The sequence below is a fragment of the Sarcophilus harrisii genome, chromosome 1 (genome assembly GCF_902635505.1).
Source record: "Sarcophilus harrisii chromosome 1, mSarHar1.11, whole genome shotgun sequence".
Lineage (NCBI taxonomy): Eukaryota > Metazoa > Chordata > Mammalia > Dasyuromorphia > Dasyuridae > Sarcophilus > Sarcophilus harrisii.
The window spans coordinates 150,890,452-150,910,944 of NC_045426.1; the positions used below are offsets into that span (position 1 = coordinate 150,890,452).

At 32.8% G+C, this 20,493-nt stretch overlaps 1 protein-coding gene across 1 annotated transcript in view; it reads left to right on the plus strand.

Moving 5' to 3' along the window:
* NDUFAF2 (NADH:ubiquinone oxidoreductase complex assembly factor 2) overlaps positions 1-20,493 on the plus strand; it is a 229,071-nt gene that overhangs the window by 133,415 nt on the left and 75,163 nt on the right. Inside the window, exon 3 of the mRNA XM_031965383.1 lies at positions 13,375-13,415. Within this exon, the coding sequence (XP_031821243.1) occupies positions 13,375-13,415 (41 nt within the window). The remainder of the gene's footprint in view (positions 1-13,374; positions 13,416-20,493) is intronic.

Sequence of the window (20,493 nt, forward strand, 5' to 3'; positions counted from 1 at the left end):
AATATTTCACAAGGAATCATGTTCCTTTCTCATTTTTTTTTGTGCTTAATAGCACTTTATTTTTTCCAAATACATTAATTAGAACATGTAATATTCATTTATGTAAAATTTTAAGTTCTAAATTTTCTGCCTGTCTCTTTTTTCCTCCACTTCCCAAAAACAACAAACAATCTGATACAGGTTAGACATATACAAACATATTAAACATATTTCTATTTTGGTCATTTGTGGAAGAAGAATCAGAACAAAAGGGGAAAATGAGAAAGAAAAAAAAAGCAACAAAAAAAGTGAAAATAGATCTGCATTCAGAGTCCATAGTTCTTTGGATGTGGATAACATTTTTTATCACATATCTTTTAGATTTGTCTTGAATCATTGTATAGGCGAAAAGAGCTAAGTCTGTAATAGTTGGTCACCATGTAGAGTTGCTGTTACTGCTCCAATATTGGCACAGCTGGATTAAAGGGTATGCACAGTTTTATGTCCCTTTGGGCATGGTTCCAAATTTTTCTCCAGAATGGTTAGATCAGTTCACAACTCTACCAGCAATGCATTAGTGTTCCAATTTTCTCACATCTTCTCTTGGTTCTCAGTTTCCATAATTATCCTGACCCAGTCCTGACTCAGTTTCCCTGCTTCTCAAAGCTAAGTCCTGCAAAACTTCCCCTCCCTCTTTATCAGAATATTTGATAAGGATAAAAGATCTTATGTTTTAGAATATCAGAATGCCTTTCCCCATCCCAAGAATGTCAGATATTGTCTTATCAGGATTCCTCTCCCCATCTCTAGGGTTCCTCCCCCCATGCCTCCCTTCACCATGTCAGAAGTGGATTGTGAGAGTCCTAGAATCGTGTTCCTGCTCTCAGCACTCTGACTCCACCCCCACCTCAGTCTGTCCCCTGAGGCTGAGCCGTGTGTATATAGGTCATTGAGAACCCACATTGTTTGCTGGATTCTTGGAGCTGATATTCTCATTCAGCCCTGGGACCAAACCATGGATCCATTTGGTCCCAGTAAATCTCTCCCATTAAATAAATTATTAAATACTCTCTAATCTCTATCTTGCTCAGTTTCTCCGGCATTACAACTCTTAACATTTATCATTTTCCTTTTCTGTCATATTAGCCAATATGATAGGTGCGGGATGGTATCTCAGAGTTATTTTCATTTGCATTTCTCTAATCAATAGTGATTTAGACCATTTTTTATATGACTACATATTTCTTTATCTGAAAACTGCCTGTTCATATCCTGTTCATCAATTGGGCAATGACTTGTGTTCTTATAAATTTGACTCAGTTCTCTATATATTTGAGAAATGAGGCTTTTATCAGAAACATCGCCTATAAAAATTGTTTCCCAGTTTTCTACTTTCTTACTTTCTTTTTCTTTTTTTTTTTTTTTTTTTTTTTTTTTACTATAGCTTTTTATTTACAAGTTATATGCATGGGTAATTTTACAGCATTGACAGTTGCCAAACCTTTTGTTCCAATTTTTCCCCTCCTTCCCCCTTCCTCTCCCCCAGATGGCAGGTTAACCAATACATGTTAAATATAAATTAAATACATGTCCTAACAGTTATTTTGCTGTACAAAAAGAATCGGACTTTGAAATAGTGTACTTATTAGCCTGTGAAGGAAATCAAAAATGCAGGCAGACAAAAATATAGGGATTGGAAATTCTATGTAATATGGTTCATAGTCATCTCCCAGAGTTCTTTCACTGATTGTAGCTAGTTCAATTCATTACTGCTCTATTGGAACTGATTTGGTTCATCTCATTGCTGGAGATGGCCACGTCCATCAGAATTGATCATCATATAGTATTGTTGTTGAAGTATATAATGATCTCCTGGTCCTGCTCATTTCACTCAGCATCAGTTCGTGTAAGTGTCTCGTGTAAGTCCTTTCTGAAATCATCCTGCTGGTCATTTCTTACCAAACAATAATATTCCATAATATTCATATACCACAAGTTATTCAGCCATTCTCCAATTGATGGGCATCCACTAAGTTTCCAAGTTTCTGGCTACTACAAAGAGACCTGCCACAAACATTCATGCACATACAGGTCCCTTTCCCTTCTTTAAGATTTCTTTGCCAGTAGAAACACTGCTGGATCAAAGGGTATGCACAATTTGATAACTTTTTGAGCATAGTTCCAAATTGCCCTCCAGAATAGCTGGATTTTACTTTCTTTCTAATCTTTTGTTGCATTGGCTTTGTTTGTGAAAATACTTTAATGTAATAAAAATGATCCATTTTGCATTTCATATAATGTTCTCTATCTTTGGTCACAAATTCTTCTCTTCTCAATAGATCTGATAGGTAAACTGTTCTTTATTCTCTTAATTTGCTTATTTCAACTTTATCTTAGTTTAGAGTATGACAAAAATTGCTGCAAAAAGTAGGTATAAATCAATATCTCAAATAATAAGACCTTATGTCAGAAGCTGGAGTCTTTCAGTTTTTCAAACAGTAAATTAACTACGTTTTTTGCTACTGTGTCATGTATACCTAACCTCTTCCAATGATCACTTTATTTCTTAGCCAGTACCAAATACTTTCGATGATTGTTGCTTTATAATACAGTTTTAGATCTGGTACAACTAGGCCACCTTCCTTTGCAATTATTATATAAAGTTTGTTTGAAAATCTTTTCTTTGAAGTATACCTTTTTTTGTAAATTTAAAAATAGAATGTATTTTAATATCCTTTATGAATATACGTACACAGAATTAACAAAGATGACTTTTTAGGTGATAAAGCTTCATCACAATACTATATTTTTTCATTCTCTTTTAGAAAAGGAAATAATAGATATTCCTAATGTAATATTGCACAGATGCAGACTACTGATAACCTTTCTGTAATTTAATTCTAAATGGTCACCTACTATATCTAGTGATAGAATATCTCATTTACCTCCTCACCCCTGTCAATAATGCCTCTGAAAGGATATCAGTCATTTTCAATGCCTTTGGAGACTCAGTGATTGCTTCCTTCAGGATTTTACTGCTTTCCTCTTCTGTCCTTCTTTTAAAAAAAAAAAAAAAAAAAAAAGCTGGTAACATTCAGTGATTAATGGGAGTTTTAATTTGCATGCTCACTTTTACACTCATTATGGTATGTTATGTGCCAGTAGGAGTATTAAAGTTCAATGAAAATCTCATGCATACTAATGAGAATGCAAATAAGCATTGATGAAAGAATGCCAGTATCTCAAAAGTATGAAATGTCCAGTTATCTTTCCAAATTCCACACAGACAACGTTTGTATTATAATGAATGCTGAATGTAGGATATACCACATAGACATAATTAGCAATGGCAACATAATTATACCATTGAAAATTGGATACAGGTTCAGTTTCAGAGAAAAAAAAAAGTGCAACAATTTAATATTAATACATATATTTTAATTTCTTCCTAACCTTTGCCTTCTTTAAGGACTTGGGAAATTTCCATAAATAAATGTTCACATTGAAATTTTTAACTGCAACTTTTACTGAATATATAAGTGAAAATGATGAACAAGCATCAACTATCATCACAGTTATAAGGACATAATTTCAATTATTAAGATTCTATTCTAGTTGAAATAGGAAGAATGTTTCAGTAACAACATTCACATATTTATGTAAAAGAAATTCCTTTCCTGTCATCCATTTAAAATTAAATTAAAGAACCACATAGAGTTATAAAATCTCAAGGAAACTCACAGTTGGAATGAATCTTGGAGAACATTAATCCAGTCTATACAAATCTGTACCTGAGCACAAATCTTCACTACGATATCAAAAACAATCATACTATGTATTTTTTCGTGACATAAAGGTAGGTATTATTAAAAACACTTTAGCCTCATGTAGTTATACAATGCCTTTGATCTCAAGATGCTTTTGGAGGAAACTATGACTGGTAGATGTTTTAAGTTTAGGAGTACTGAGCTTCAGTAGATTTTAAGTTGCTCAGGTTTTTACATGAAGTCTGTCACTAATATGATAAACCCATGGATGATGTGAAAACCATCAGACTGTTGAAGGAGGGGTGAACAAGCAGATCAAAGTTTCCATAAATTTCACCATTGAGATAGGACATGTGAGTAGATAATCCATTTCCAGCCTATTTGAGACAGGTAGACCTGGAGGGGAGAAAGGGGAAAAGGTGCTATTATAATATCCCATTTTAAAGTTGATGAAATGGAGAGAAAAAGGGGTTAGGTGATTTGCCAAAGGTCAAATACCTAAGATGTGGCTCATGTCTTCCAGATTCTTATTCCAGCATTGTATTCTCAGCTACCAGGTTCCTCTTTATTGAGATAGAAAGAATATTATATTTCTGTACAGTTCTGTGAACTTAGCCATTGTAATAATAATTGTGGTGATCTTAGGAATACAATGCCATCTGTCTTTAAGGAAAACACATTTTGATCCCCAATATCTCTTTGCCTGCATCAAATTTATAAACCATTTTCCTCTACCTTAAGAATGTCCATTATTGTTATAATTTTATAATACATTAAATGCTTCTTTGTAGTGGGACTCTGTATTTTTGAAAGGTTTTTTTAATTGTGTATCAGATTTTTCACATGATTATTATACCCCATACTAAAACTGTCACATGGTGCTACCATTTTCTAACTAAAATATTTTAGACAGTTACTGCTGAAGTAAAATATTTCATTTTTTCCTACATAGCCCTGAATAATGAATATAGTATATTTCACATGCATCTTTAAGTTGTTTTTGCTGTAATGATGATGAATTTAAATTGTATTATCTACATTTGTTTACCTTGTTTCCTTGTAACCAGTAATAAAACTTAAGAACTGTCTCTCTAAAATTGGGAGAAACATGGTTTAACTCTTCAACTTTTTTTTCTTTACAAGATTAACCAAACAATAGCTAAAACCCACATCATTGGTCTATCATTGTCCTGTACTAACTAGATAAAATGTACTCCTTATATGATATACTACTTTTGAGTAGCATACTAATTTTGATTAATTTGTAGAGGTTTTTATTATTTATACTTATATTTTGGAATTGTTATATTCTGCTGAAATTAATTCAGTGGATTTTTCTTAATTCTCTTTATTCTTATAACTAAGAGGATAGATATTTATGAGATGATAAATTCTTTTTGTTCCAGAAAAATAACTGGTCCTATGGATAGAACTGCTGCTCAGGTTGATAGTACAATGGTAATCAATGATAGAGAGAAGGCGGGAGGTGCTTATTTTGCTTTCGAGTTGTTTTTTGTACAATCAGTGACAGAGAAAAGGTAGGAGGTGCTTATTTTGCTTCTAAGTTGCTGTTTTGTTGTTTGTTCATTTGTTTTGTTTTGCAAAAAGTAATGATCTTTGGACTTGCTGCATAAGAAAAATCAGATCAAAAAGGGAAAAAAATGAGAAAGAAAACAAAATGCAAGCAAAACAAAAAGAATGAAAATGCTATGTTGTAATCCTCACTCATTTCCCACAGACCTCTCTCTGGGTGTAGATGGTTTTCTTCATCACAAAATCATTGGAACTGGCCTTAATCATCTCACTGATGAGTCATGCCCGTCAGAATTGGAACTCTGTTCAAAAAGTTATCAAATTGTGTATACCTTTTGATCCAGCAGTGTTTTACTGTTTCTACTGGGCCTTATATCCTAAAGATGGGAAAGGGACCCACATGTGCAAAAATGTTTGCGGCAGCCCTTTTTGTAGTGGCAAAAAACTGGAAACTGAGTGTTAGGGAATGGCTGAATAAGTTATGGTATATGAATGTTATGGAATATTATTGTTCTTTAAGAAACAGTCAGCAAGATGATTTCAGAGAGGCCTGGAGAGACTTACATGAACTGATGCTGAGTGAAGTGAGCAGAACCCGAAGCTCTTTATACATTGGCAGAGTTCCAAATTGCTCTCCAGAATGACTGGATCCATTCACAATTATAATGTCTGGGCTAGCTCTCTGGACAACCTCAGGATCAATCAGAGTCAGGATTAGTCAAAGTCCTTGGTCTTTAGAAGGAGAAGAGAAGGAGGCAGGCAAGCTGCCATGTGGCTCCTCTAAGATGGCACCTGGACTCTGGAGTCTGGATCCTGAAGTCTTCCCTACTGAGCAGGCTGCAGCAAAGAGACTCTCAAGTCTCTCCATCAGCCCTCCAATCCTTCCCTCCAATTATCTTACCACACCACATTCAACAAGTGAGGAGAGCCATCACATCACCATATCAGTATATGTTTATTAGAACCATTATTTCACATTGAATAGGTATTTAGCCTTAAGTACTCTGCTGCCTTAGATTCAAGTTCACCTTTTCAGAGTTCCAGCCCTCTACACACAATTCTACCAACAATGTATAAGTGTCCCAGTTTTCCCATATTCCCTCCAACATTCGTCATTATCTTTTCCTGTCATCTTAGCCAATCTGAGAGGTGCGTAGTTATACTACCTATAGTATCATGGAAGATCCATATTTTGTAGGCACATTGAGAAAAGTATCATGGAGAGAATTATCCACAGTTGATCTGTCTTTTCTCCAAAACAATGTTGTTGTCTTTTTTTTTTTTTTTTTTATGGAGGTGGGGGACTTCTTTATTTCTTGTGATCTAGAACCTAGATTCTTAAACTGTAGTTCACAACCCCATAAGGGATCTCATAATTGAATGTAGAGGTCATGAAATCGACTTAGTAATAAATGTTTGATTTTTATACATATTTTACATACCTTTATACCCAGAGTCATTTAAAAATTTCTCTGGTGAAAAGGGATCAAAAGTGGGGGGAAAATGTGCATTGTTGTGTTGTTAAACACATTAATCTCCCGACATGAGATATCTACACGAGAGGCTATGTTCCAGAAAAGAGAGAAGGAAGAAATTACCTTCACCACTGCTGCTGAGATATTGCTGCCCATGGGTCATCTTTTAAAATATGTATTTCCCAATTGTTGAATGATCAAAAAATATAAATTGTGTTATGAAAATGAAGTGCAACTGGGTCTGTATCCCAAACAAATCATAAAAGAAGGAAAAGGACCCACATGTGCAAAATGTTTGTAGCAGCTCTTTTTTTAAAGGCAAGAGATTAGAAATTGGAAATTCCCCAACATTTGGGGAATAGCTGATTAAATCATAGTATATGAATGTATTTGGAATATTATTGTTCTATAAGAAATGATGAGCACACTGATTTCATAAAAGCCTGGAAAGACTTATATGACCTGTGGCTGAATGAAATGAGCAGAACCAAGAGAATATTGTACACACCAGTAATAGTAAAATTATGTGATGTACAACTGTGGTAGACTTAGCTCTTCTCAGCAATGCGGTGATTAAAGACAATTCTAATATACTTTTGATGGAAATGTCATCTATATCCAGAGAGAGAATTTTAGAAACTGAATGTGGATCAAAGCATAGTATTTTCATCCTTTTTTTCCCCTTTTGGTCTGATTTTCCTTGTACATCATGACAAATACGGATATATGTTTTAAAAGATTATACATGTTTAACTTTAAAACAAAAGAAAAGAAAATGCAAATGATTAATAGCTATGTGAGGAAAATGCTCTATGTCACTTAAAAGTAAAAGAATTGTAAATTAAAAAAAAAACTATGAAGTTTTATATTGTATCTTTCAAATAAGTAAAAATGATAAAAGATGGAGTTAAAGGCTGCAAATACTATGAAATGATGGATACTTCACTACACAGTTCGTGAAGTTGTGAATTGGTCTAACCATTCTGAAAAACAATTTGATTTTACTGAAAACTATTAAACTATTAAAAGGATTCAACTATTCATGCCCTTTGACCTAATGATGCCACTACTGGTCATTTGTCTCAAGGAAGAGAAATAATAATTTAAAATTCTTATGTGATAAAGAATTTTAAAGTGTACTATCTAATAAAGGATGATAAACAGATTGTACTATATAAATGTGATGGAATATTACTATGCTGTAAGAAATTATAAACAAAATAAATATAGAGAAGTATAGGAAGATGAACATAAACTGATGCAAAGTGAAGTAAACATTTAGGCAAACAATATACACAATGATTACAGTACTGTATGTGAAGAACATTATATTACAAACATTATAAGATGTAAAGGACAAGTTGTCCTTAAAGAAGGATATGAAGAAACATTTCCACCTGCTTCTTTGTGGAAGTCGGGGTCCAAGAGCACAGAATATTGCCTGAAACATATTTTTCATTGTGTTGATTGGTTTTATTGAATACTTCCTCTTCCTCTTTATTTCTTTGAAAGAATTTTTTTGGACTGTGGGTTCTAAACAATGTGTCTGAGTGAGGAAAGAGAAAATGACATAAGGGAAAATATAAGCAATATAAAGAACAAGCTAAAATCCTTAAAAATGTATTTTAAAAATGCAAGGTTATGTGAGTGTATGTGTGTTTACTAAAAGAACTATCTATACAAGTATATCTTTAACAATACTTTTTGCAAAGTAAGTTCTCATCAGTTGGGGAATTGGCTAAAAAAAAGTATTATGAAGAAATGACTAATATAGAAAATTTAAAGAAACTTGAGATAACTTGTATGAACTGAAAGAGAATTAAATAAAAAAAAATTAGAATACATAATTACCACAGGAAAGTAAAGAACATAACTCTAAAAGACATCAGAACTTAGATCAGTGCACTGGCCACCACTGACTCTAAGGGCATGTTAGTCAGATCTCTTTTTTTTCATAGAACAATGGTGAATTACAGGTATAAAGAAAAGAATATGTTCTCTTGTCAGTTTGTGTTGATTATTTATTACAAGGAAGGCTTCTTAGGAGGATGGTACTAAGAAGTGACAATGAGATATTATTTTTAAAAATAAGTTTTTTTTAAAAGCATAGAAAATGAAAGTCATAGAATTATAGGACAAATGTTTTAATTTTGAAAAAAGGAAATAGAATGAAGTCTCTAGACTAGAGGCCAGTGAGTTTACCTTTGATTTCTGGCAAGATTCTTGAATGTATTAAGGATTTGCATTTTTTATGGAACTACTAGTTAGCTTAACTTCCCAAAGAATAAGTCAAGTTAAATTTATTTCTGTTTTTGATATAATTGTTAGATTAATAAATCAAGGAATATGGCAAATATTTTAAATAAAATTTAATAAAACATTTGACAAAATAATAATACAATGAAGTAGATTTTAAAATGCATGATTGGTAAGATTCAAGGAATAATCTTCAGTATTTTGATCTTTGCTTGGAAAGAGACCTCTGGTGGAATGACACAGAATTTGTACTTAGTTCATTTTTATCTATGATTTGCATAAGGCATAATAGTGAGCTTATCAAATTGGCAGATAATGGAGAACTGGGAGGGATGGCTAGCCCACTGCATGCTTCAAAAATAACTTGACAAACTAGAAAATTAGTGAGTTGCTGCTAAGATGATGTCTAATAAAGTGGGATCATAAATATAAGGCAAAGGAAATGTAACAAGATACTATCCCAATTCTTCTGTAAAAGGCCTGGGAGTTTTAATGTGTTTTATTAATGACTTAATATCAACTTAATTATACTATAACTGAAGAAATATAAGTGTAATCTTAGGCTGTATAAAGAGAAGTAGGCCCTCCAGGACCAGAGCAGTAAGAGGTATGCTCTGCTTGTCCAGACTGCATCTCCATTGTTTGCATTTTCTCCTAGTTGTCACATTTTACTAAAACTATTGTTAAACTGGAGGACAACCAGAATGGGGAGAAAGTCCTTGATATCACCATATAAGAATTGATTGAAGGAAGTAAAGACACTTAGCCTGAAGAAGAGAAAGTAGATAGATTAAAAAAAAAGAGCTATCTTGTGGAAAAGGGAAATATCTTTTTTTTTCTCTTTACTTTTTTGAAATATTTTATTTTTCCAAATACAGGCAAAGATAGTTTTCAACATTCACCTTTACAAAATCTCGGGTTTTTTTTTTTCTCCCCCTCTCCTCTCTAAGACGGCAAACAATCCAAAATAGGTTAAACATTTGCAGTTCTTTTAAATAGTCATCTTTGCTGTGCATATTCCATATTCTTTTCCATATTCATCATGCTGCACAAGAAAAATCAAATCAATAGTGAAAAAACATGAGAAAGAAAAAAAAACAAGAAAATAAATAACAAAAATAGGTAAAAATGTTCCATTACATTTATATATCATAACTTATTTAGCCATTCCCCAGCTGACGGCCATCAATTTCCAGTTCCTTGCCACTATGAAAAGGGCTGCTACAAACATTTTTGCACATGTAGGTCCTCCTAAGAGGGAATCATCTTGTTCCTGGTACACTTAATATGTGCTTTTGTCTTGCCTTGCTTTTTACTTGATGCCAGATTGAAGTTTAAAAGTTAATAGGAAAATTTAGGCTTAATTTGAGGAAAATCTTCTTAATAGAGATATGCAAAAATGGTTTGATTAGGCTGACATTGTTGGAGAACTGTGCCTGGAGAAAGGAAAGCTTGAATTCAAATTCTAACCTCAGACAGTTAGCTGTGTGAATCTGAGCAAGTCCATCAACTTCTATCTGCCTCAGTGTCCTCCTTTGTAAAATGGGAATAACAATAGCACCAACCTCAGTGAGGTTTTATTATTGTTTTAAAGGACATAACACAGTATTTGGCACATATTAGATACACTAAAAATACTTTTTTTTTTTAAAGGTGTGGGTTCCCCTTTACTAAAGATCTTCAATAATAAAGTCTTGATGACTAAACACTTGGGAACAATATGCACAAGGCTATATTTCCTGCTTGGATTTGACTAGATGGCTAATGAGGTCCCTTCCAGCTCAAATTCTGTGACTAGAAGAATATTAATTTGAAGAATGAACCAACTGCATTCTCTAGCAATGGAGAGAGTACAGGGACACTGATATAATCAAAAGTACCTACAACATTGGAATGAATACCATTCTAAGGATTAATCAAAAAGCTTAAAGGAAAAATCTTTAACTGAATAATGCACTAATTTTTTCTAAAAGTGGCCTTATTCCTAAGAAATGTTAGCACCATTAGATTGCTGACTTTAGCTTATAACTATAGAGAGTCATTTGAAAGGTTTGATTATTACTACTATTTCTATAAAGAACCTTGTTTTCAATAGGTATTAAAGCCCTACTCAAAGAAAAAATATATTGAAATTTTAACTATTATTGTTAAATCTTGAGGACATTAATAGATGAAGTCTCATGGTGAAAAGTGAAGCATTTCAAATGCTTAGAAATAAAATCACAGGTTTTATAATCAAAGAAGAAAACCTACTGATATAATGTCAACTACTGACCTCTGTGCCTATACATATCCGGAAGAATATATTTGATGGATGTGAGAAGGAACCAGAGAGATACATCCTTATAAATATATAATTTACTGAAATACATAGGAGAAGATCCCATTGTGTTTATTGGTTGTTGACTATAAGAAAGCATTTTATTTGGCAGAGCAAACACTACCTCAGTGTCCAATAAAATAACTCCCATACATAATTTAAAATCATATAAGAGTCAAGATGTAACAAAGATTACTAGACATCAAGAAAAATATAAAACAGGATCATATATACTCACAAAAGATGTCTGTTAGTATCCCAGAAAAAGTCCAGCACAGAATCCAAATAGAAGTAACTCCTTGTACATGATGTTTGTAGATATTGTTTTGATTATATCAAGCTCATAAATGTTGTGAATAGAATAATAATACCACCCAATATTTACATGGCATTTTGAAATTTTCAAAGTGCTTTACATATGCTATCTCATTTGATTTTTACAATAACTCTGAGGTAAGTTACTCCTCAAAAGAATTAAGCCTTTCCAAACAGAAAAAAACAGATGAAGAATTTCTGATGTCTGGTGGATATGCCATATGTTAGACTTAGGTTAGTTAGGTAGACCTAGTTTTAAATCCCTCTGGTATTTACTGGGTGTGACACAGTTTATTTATTCTTTCTTTCTAGTCCTTTTTTCTCATCTATGAAACACAGATTATAACAACACACTATCTTCCCTCAAAACATTGATTTTTAACTTGGGGCCCCAAGTGATCTGTGGATAGATTTCAGGGGGTCTTTGAACTTGCTTGAGGAGGAAATTGCATACTTCTTTTCACTAATTTCTAAGTGAAATTTACCATTTCCTTCCATTGTAATTTTTTTTTTACTTCTAAAAATCTATAGGTTTCATCAGACTGCCATAAGGGGCCATGACACATAGAAAAGTGTTTTTAAGTTTTAGATTTAAATGAGAATCAAAATTGAGTATATTGCAAACTCTATTGAAATGTCAATTGTAACAAGCAATTGAATGTACAAACTAGAATTGTATCAGTTAAGTATCAGTAAATATTTTTGGGTATACATTGAAGATAATGAACTGGATCTAGAATGGAATAGAAAGCAAAAAGTAGGCTTTATTGTATTTGGGAAATCATGAAAGATTTATAATAAACTCCAGCTTCTTCTTGAAACTAAGGCCCATGTTTTCAACATCATTATTTCACTTAAGATATTATATGACTGTGAATCATGTAATATCCCAGTCTCCAAAGAATTAAAGTTGTAGGTCAACCAAAGGACAATGACTTGGATTCACAGTAGGCATGAGACTATATATACAATATATATACAATGAGACTATATATACAATACTGAGGAATAACTGGGCAGAGCAGATGTAAATAATGTTATTAGACATCTTTTTGAGTGGAAAAATGGGCAGAGCAGGTCTTTAAGGAGAATGAAAGTAAGAAAATGAACATCCCACTGTCAATTGTCCAAACAATCTCAAGAGACGGAGAAAAAGATTCCTTCAGCATGGTGAGAATACCTTTTAGGGAGGTGTGTGACAAGAGGAGATGGGCAGAGGTCAAAAAGTGGGTAGATTGCAATCATTCTCAGTGGAGGAAGAACTCACATCAAATACATCATTGAGCCTTAGAATATTGAAAATAACAATTTTTATGAGTAAAGGATTCTTAAGTCTCAGCCCTCTCAATTTAATAAGCCAAATTCTGGCACAATCATAGTTTTCATTGTAGTTCACTTTAATGCTGTAGTACCTTAAAATTAATTCAGACTATATGAGATGTGACTCTTAAGGAATGAGACTCACTGTATGGTTCAAAAATAATAATGGCTTTTAATTTTCAAAATACATATAAAGACAGTTTTCAACATTTACCCTTGAAAAACCTGGTGTTTCAAATTTTTCTCCCTCCCTTCTCTCACCCATCTCCCCTACACAATTTATGTCTGTGGTTCAAGAAATTCAGTCATATTCCATTGTAATTATAATTAATTTTATAAATCAGTTTTGTTTTTTTTTCATTTTTTCCTATAATGGGGTAATACATTTCAGTGTTGTTTTTCCTTACAGCTTGGATTAGGAAAACAAGAAAGAATCCACCTACCATTGAGGTAAGATTTCACTATGAAAACATTCTAATAATATGTTTGATTAGTGTATTTACTCATAAGAAATGAAAACTATGTTTATTTTCCACTTGAATAAATATTTAATTATGTTTGTTATACAGTCTATGGAATTTTAAAATACAAAATATCAGCAACTACTTACTCACGATTTAAATGTAAATTAGTAAAAAAAAAAAAAAAAACTCCTCAAGAAAAGTCTCTTACTAAAGGTGTTTCAAGAGCATAGTTCTTTGATTTTTTAAAATTAATAATCCATAGCAGATTTGTGGGAAATATATAAATATTCCTTTATACTTTGAATAGTCTTTTATGGTTAGTAATACACTTTTCCATAAAAATTCATATTTTACTAATGATTTTCACTTCTTGTCAACATATTCTGCCACCTGTTAAAGATAGTAGTGTAAAGTATATGAACATTTCAAAACACTCTCTGGTGGTAAAGACCTCTTCTGCTAAACCTCCCTTTTGTGGCACATTCCTTAAGCACTGCCCTGTCTGTAGGAAATGCCTTTCTTGTTTTGTAGGATCTTCTGGACTGTGTGCTCTGTGGGCATGCCTTCCAAGTCCTAGGGCAATTACGCAAGAGTCCCATGCTTCTAAATTCTATCATGTGTTGGCTACATGTTGAAAGATTCATTTATTATCCTGCCCCAGTGTTAAACACTGAATGCAGGTTTAGGAAGATTGTATACTGGTGTAACATAAAATTTCCAGATTTTGATCTGTGTTAATATGGAAGCCCAACTAAAATATCAGGCAAATTTATTGCTTTTTGACTTGCTTTTTTCCAGGCTGTAATATGAAAAACTGTATTCTATGAGCATGAAGTATATACACTTCACCTAGAGCTCTAAATTAGTATGTGGCAAATTGTTAGATAAGATCCATGGACAGTTTGGAACTTTGTTATTTTCAAACTGCGTTTTAATTCATTTTTTTCACTTAAAAAGTATATTTGTCTTTAAGTATCATCCCATAATGTTGAGTAACCTCAATGTAAAATAATACTGAAAGTATCAATTATAACTGTTATATTATTCATCTTTGGATCTCCTACCACTAAGGTTGAGCTAGCTGCTTGAGTGAATGCAGATTTGCCTAGCCTCCTATAGCTATTATATATATATCACTATACCTCTATAGTTTCATATCCCTTCCAGCTTTCTATCCAAGCCATTTTGTCATCTTCTCTACCATCATATGCATCATCTCTTTTCTACCCCACCCCCTGCCCATCCCATTTTTTTCTCTCAACATAGTAAGCAAACCAAGAATGCCACTTGCAAGAGGCATGTCGATTAAAATCTTACTACTAAAATCTGACTTCACAGACCAAGCTTTCTTCCCTAATTATCATTTCCATATGTGTGTGTGTGTGTGTGTGTGTGTGTGTATGTGTGTTATATTTTTCTTATTTGAACAAAAGAACTTTGAAAGGAGGAATTATCTCGCTTAATTATGTACCATTGTAAACATCCAATAAATAAATATTTTTTCACTCATTGTTTTGATCATTCAATGAGATTTGTATTTAAAGTACAATCATTGAAGTGATCAACAAACCTGGTTTTGAAAACTCATATTAGTCAATTTTGCTTAAGTGTTTTGAACTTCTATTTATATGAAATTATGTATATGTATAAAGTTATACTTGTTTGTATAGATAAAAAGTTATAGCAGAACTTATTTTATAGCAGAACATTACACCCACAGATTTAAACCACAAATTGATACCAATTCTCATCCCTTTCTCCCTTATGTCATATAGTTTGATGTGTGGCAATAAGAAAGATGTCTACTTAGGGTTTGGGTTGACAGTAAGAAAGATGTGTAACTTAGGGTTTTGGTTGAATTGCTCCTGTTAATTCAATAATATCTAGAAAACATTTTAAAAGAAATTAAATTAGATTATTTTAAGTGCTGGACTCCTCTGAATTAAAGCATTAAACTGTAAAGAAAATTATCAAATTCCACAAAAAATCCATTCCATCTTCAGACTGTTACATTATCTATAACTATAGGTCTTTATTAATTGCCACTAGGGGACTGGGCAGAAATATTTGAATGTTACTTTCAACCATTCTTGTACTAGTTTGAATTTTAGACTAATTAAGTCTGGATGTAGCTATGCAATTGAAATTTTGTGACTGTATTTTTTACTGAGATCCAAGTTTGGCTACAAATCCTTGTAAAACTTTCACAGACCTTCAAGAGGTTAGCTTTTGCTGCAGTACAATAAAAAGTGTCCTACAAATTTTAAAAGTTCTATCTGTTCATAACAAAGTATTGGTGCATCTTAACACAAATGGATTGCTGCTGAGTTGTCTTTGATAAACCTGACTTCTGATTTCAGACCTGGTTTATTAACACATTTCTTTTCATCTTATTTGACTTTTTTCTGTTTTTTTAAGAAGAAGGATGATAGGAACCTGGGGGAAAAACTTGCTATTATTCATTTCTTTTTAGGTCTATTCATGTTCCCAATTATTTCTTGCTTCAGAGTAAAAAGAGATACATATATATTTTTTAAATGTAAAACTTTGATTTAGAAGTGAGTGACAAGTCATATATATCATTGGTTAGAAACACAAGTACATCTTTTTTAAAGATGGGCTAAAAATTAGGGAAGTTGCAATGGCCAAGAATTCTTACCTACAACTCAAAAAATATTTTGACAAAAGAATTTTCCATAATCTTTTTCTCTACTCCCTTAAAGAAGTATTACTAAGCATAATACAAATGTATTTACATCTCAAACTACAGCTTTGCACTTGTGGTCATGTTAAATTCTGAACTAAGCTGATGATCATATTGATTGTCAATAATTTGGTTTTTTAAAGTCAGTTTGCATGCTGAATTATAGTATCCTGTAGGGTTTTTTTTAATAATAATAATAGCTTTTTATCTTTCAAAATTCATGCACAGATAGTTTTCTTTTTTTTTTTTTTCCACAGATAGTTTTCAACATTCACCCTTGCAAAACCTTTTGTTCCAAATTTTTCTCCTCTCTTCCCTTTCATCTCCTTCCCCCAGACAAGTAAACCAACATAGGGTTAAATTTAATTCTAAACATATTTCCACATTTATCATGCTGCACAAGGAAAATCAGATCAAAAGGGAAAAAATGAAAAAGAAAAAAAAAAGCAAACAAACAGAACAATGAAAGTGAAAATAACTGTGTTGTGATCCACATTCAGTTCCCATAGTCTTCTCTCTGGCTGCAGATGGCTCTCTCCATCACAAGTCTATAAAATTAGTCTGAATCACCCCACTGTTGAAAAGAACCAAGTCCATCACTGTTATCATCACATAATCTTGTTGTTGCTGTGTACAATGTTCTCTTGGTTCTGCTGACTTCACTTTACTAGCATCAGTTCATTTAAGTCTCTCTAAGCCTTTCTGAAATCATTCTTATAGAAGAATAATCTTTCATTACATTCAGATACTATAACATATTTAGCCATTCTCCAAGTGATGGGCATCAATTTCCAATTACTTGCCACTATAAAAAGGGCTGCTACAAACATTTTTGCAGATGTGAGTTCTTTTCCCTTTTCTATGATCTCTTTGGGATACAGAACCAATAGAGACACTTAACTTCCTGTTTTTACTTCACTTTGAAATATGCCATATTTTGTTCTCAATGCAATTATGCTGCTGCTGAAACAGTTTTAATTATATTCATTAGCTAATTTTTGTGTATGTTGGAATACGCTTTTTCTGTGATAATAAAGAGTATGCACATTTATAATATATCTCATTTGATACGTGGTTTCTGTATTTTAATGTTTAAATGGATTTTCATATCTTCATATACCAAATAGCCAACACAAATATATTCAGGTCAAGAAAATGATTTGTAAATAAATATGTGTATGTATACACACATTGTAATAGTTTAATAATAATATAGTGTAGTATAATAATTGATGCAACTACATGGCATTGTGGGTTTCTGGGCTTGGAATCAGGAAGACGATTTCAAATTTCACCTCAATCACTTGATAAATTAATGTGACCCTGAATAAGTCACTTAACTTGTGCCCTCTTCTGTTAAATGGGAATCTAACTTTCAGGGTTGTTTTCAGTATCAAATGAGATAATATTTGTAAACCACTTTGCATTTAAAGCATTACAACAATATTAACTGTTATTATTAATAATGATGCTAACTTCTGTTATCAAGATGGCCCTTTTATCCATCTAATATGTGAGCAAATAGTTAAACTAAATATTCCTCTTTTAGGAACTGTCTCTTTTAAGAATATTTCAAGTCCACAATAATCTTAATTAGGAATAAAGTTTTACAGAAGGAAAACATTAGTTTTGTCAAACTATTTCCAGATTAACCCGAGTTGTCTTTATTTTCTAATGATTAATGTTCATGATTGTCTTCATTTATTGGATTCCTCACAATAGTTTGAATTAACTACTAAAGGAGTTGCATTTAGAATTGTAGATAATGATATCCTAATCTTTTCTCTACTTTGAGATAGAAATTCACATAGAAGAAATAGACAACAAACTTGTGGGAAAAGGTAAAAATGAATGACCCTACTGCAGGAAAATCAGGAATATCCAAAGATATGATTTTAATTTTTCTATTTATCATAAAATATGGTGCTATTATATGACAAGGATAAAGTGGTAGTTTGCCACATGTCCTACATAGTTGACTAATTTAAGAAATCAGTCATAAGAGATTGAATATTATTATAATACATATAGGGAAATTCAGAAATCATTTGTACTTTCCAAGATTTTTGCAGCACCCACTTTTTTTTTTTTTTTTTGGCTGAAGCAATTGGAGTTAAGTGACTTGCCCAGACACCACTAGGAAGTGTTAAGTGTCTGAGGCTAGATTTAAACTCAGGTTCTCCTGACTTTAGAGCTGGTGCTCTATCCACTGTGTCACCTACCTGTCCTGCAGCACCCACTTTTCAAAGACTTGTAGAAAAAAAGCTTGAAAAGAACCTCTTAAAAATCATCAAGCCCCCAAACTTCATTTCAGGACACTAGTTTTTAAGCTGTTCAAATATCAGGAATTTTTAAATGCTTAATGTATGGCAGGCAATTATGCATGACAGTGGAGATACTAAGACAAAAAACAAGACATTCTCTGCCCTGAAAGACCTTGTATTTTTTTAGGAGAAAGAAAATGAAAATGTACAAATGAAATATAAATTAAGTTTTCAAGGGAAGAGCTTTAGCTGGTGAGACAGGGAATGGTAAGAATGAGATGCTTCAGGAAAGTTTGCATTAAAAAAATTGTCCTTAAATTAAGCTTTGAAAGCAAAGTGTTCTAAGAGATGAAAATGATGGAGTGCATTTCAGACACGGGGAATAGTCCTTGCAAGACATGAAAATTCATAGAATGTGGAGTGTGAATCAAAGAGTTGAATGCTGAGGCATAACATGTACTAAGCATAGGAAGGTAGGTTGGAGCCAGATCATGATGGACTTTAAATGTCATTTGCTGTGTCCTGCTTTCTAAAGCCCCCAAGTTGGGGTGACGAAATGTACCATTGCTTTCTAGAGCCCCCACCCCAGGGTGATTAAAATATCCCTTCCTAGTGGAGAAGTAATAAGGTGGGATTCCTGAGGATGATGGGAAAATGGAGTCTGTTTATTCCAAATTCCAAAAACACTTTCCCCTTTTTATACCGTTATGTAACAAAAACAATAGTGGGCATGTGCCTAGTATATACTGCTCATGTGGGACCACATAAACAACTTGCTATTGTATATAGATTGCCACCTGGTATCACTTTTTACCACCTGATATCACTCTGCTTTAATCACAACAAAGGCTGTCACTATCCCCTGACTTCTCAGGAAGGCCAAGAGCCCTTGGCGGAGATGTGGAGCCAAACCAGACATTGTTAGCAGGTTCCTTCTGGGCTTGAGGGGTCTTATACATCACCAAGAGTTTCCCCACTGTCTGTGACCCTCTATAGTCATTCATTAATTTGTACTTTATAATTAAAGCTGTTTAAGTAGGAGAGTGACATGGTCAGATTTATTTTTAGGAATATTCCTTTGGGGATCTATATAGAGTATTTATTGGAGAGGACAGAGGCTTAAAGTAGAGAGTTCGATTGGGAAGCTATTTCAGTGGTCCAGGTGAGGTGTATTATTACAAGTTTAATCTTGGGTATTCAGCTTGTCCTCTGAAAAGTAGTCTATTTATAACTCTAAATTTATGATCTTTAGGTGAGATCTTAAAGTAGAATGTTGCCATGTTAGTGAAGAAGATGAATATGAGAAATGTTGCAGTAGTTATGTCAGCATCACTTGAAAATTGACTGAATATTGAAGAAGAGGCTACCTAATAGGAAATGACTCCAAACTTATGTTTTTGATATAATTAGAAGAACTGTGATAATATCAACAGAAATAGAGTAGTTCGATGAGGAATTGATTTGGGAAGAGCCAGAATAAAGTCTTTTTTAAACATATTGAGTTTTAGATGCTTCTGTGGGAATTCACCATGTAATATCTAATTGAGAGGAGAGAGACTGAGGCTGAATATATAGATTTGGGAGTTGACTGCATTAAAATTATAATTGAACTCAATTGGAACTAATGAGAATATAAAGAGGAAATAGAGAAAAAGGACCCAAGACAGATCTTTGGTTTATATCCCCAATGAGTATGTGGGATATAAATCATGATACAGACTAAGGAAGAGGGACCAGGAAGATTATAAATAAGAGGAAAGATCAATGTAATGAAAACCCAGAGTTTCCAGGAAAGAGAAAGGGTGGTCAGGAGTATAAAATTCTACAATCAAATCAAAAGGGACTAGATTTGAAGAAAAGCATGAGATTTCACAATTATGAGTTAATTAGTAACATTGAAAAGAAATTTTAGTTGACCAGTGAAATACAAAGCCAGATTTTAAGGAGTTGAGGAGGGAGTGGAACAAAGGAATATGAACACCTTTTCTGAGACTTTGGCTGTGAAAAGGAGAATTAAATATATTATTATTTCATTTGAAGTTGTAGTTATATAGTTAATTTGAAGAGATTATAGATCTTGTGAAGATTTTTTTAAA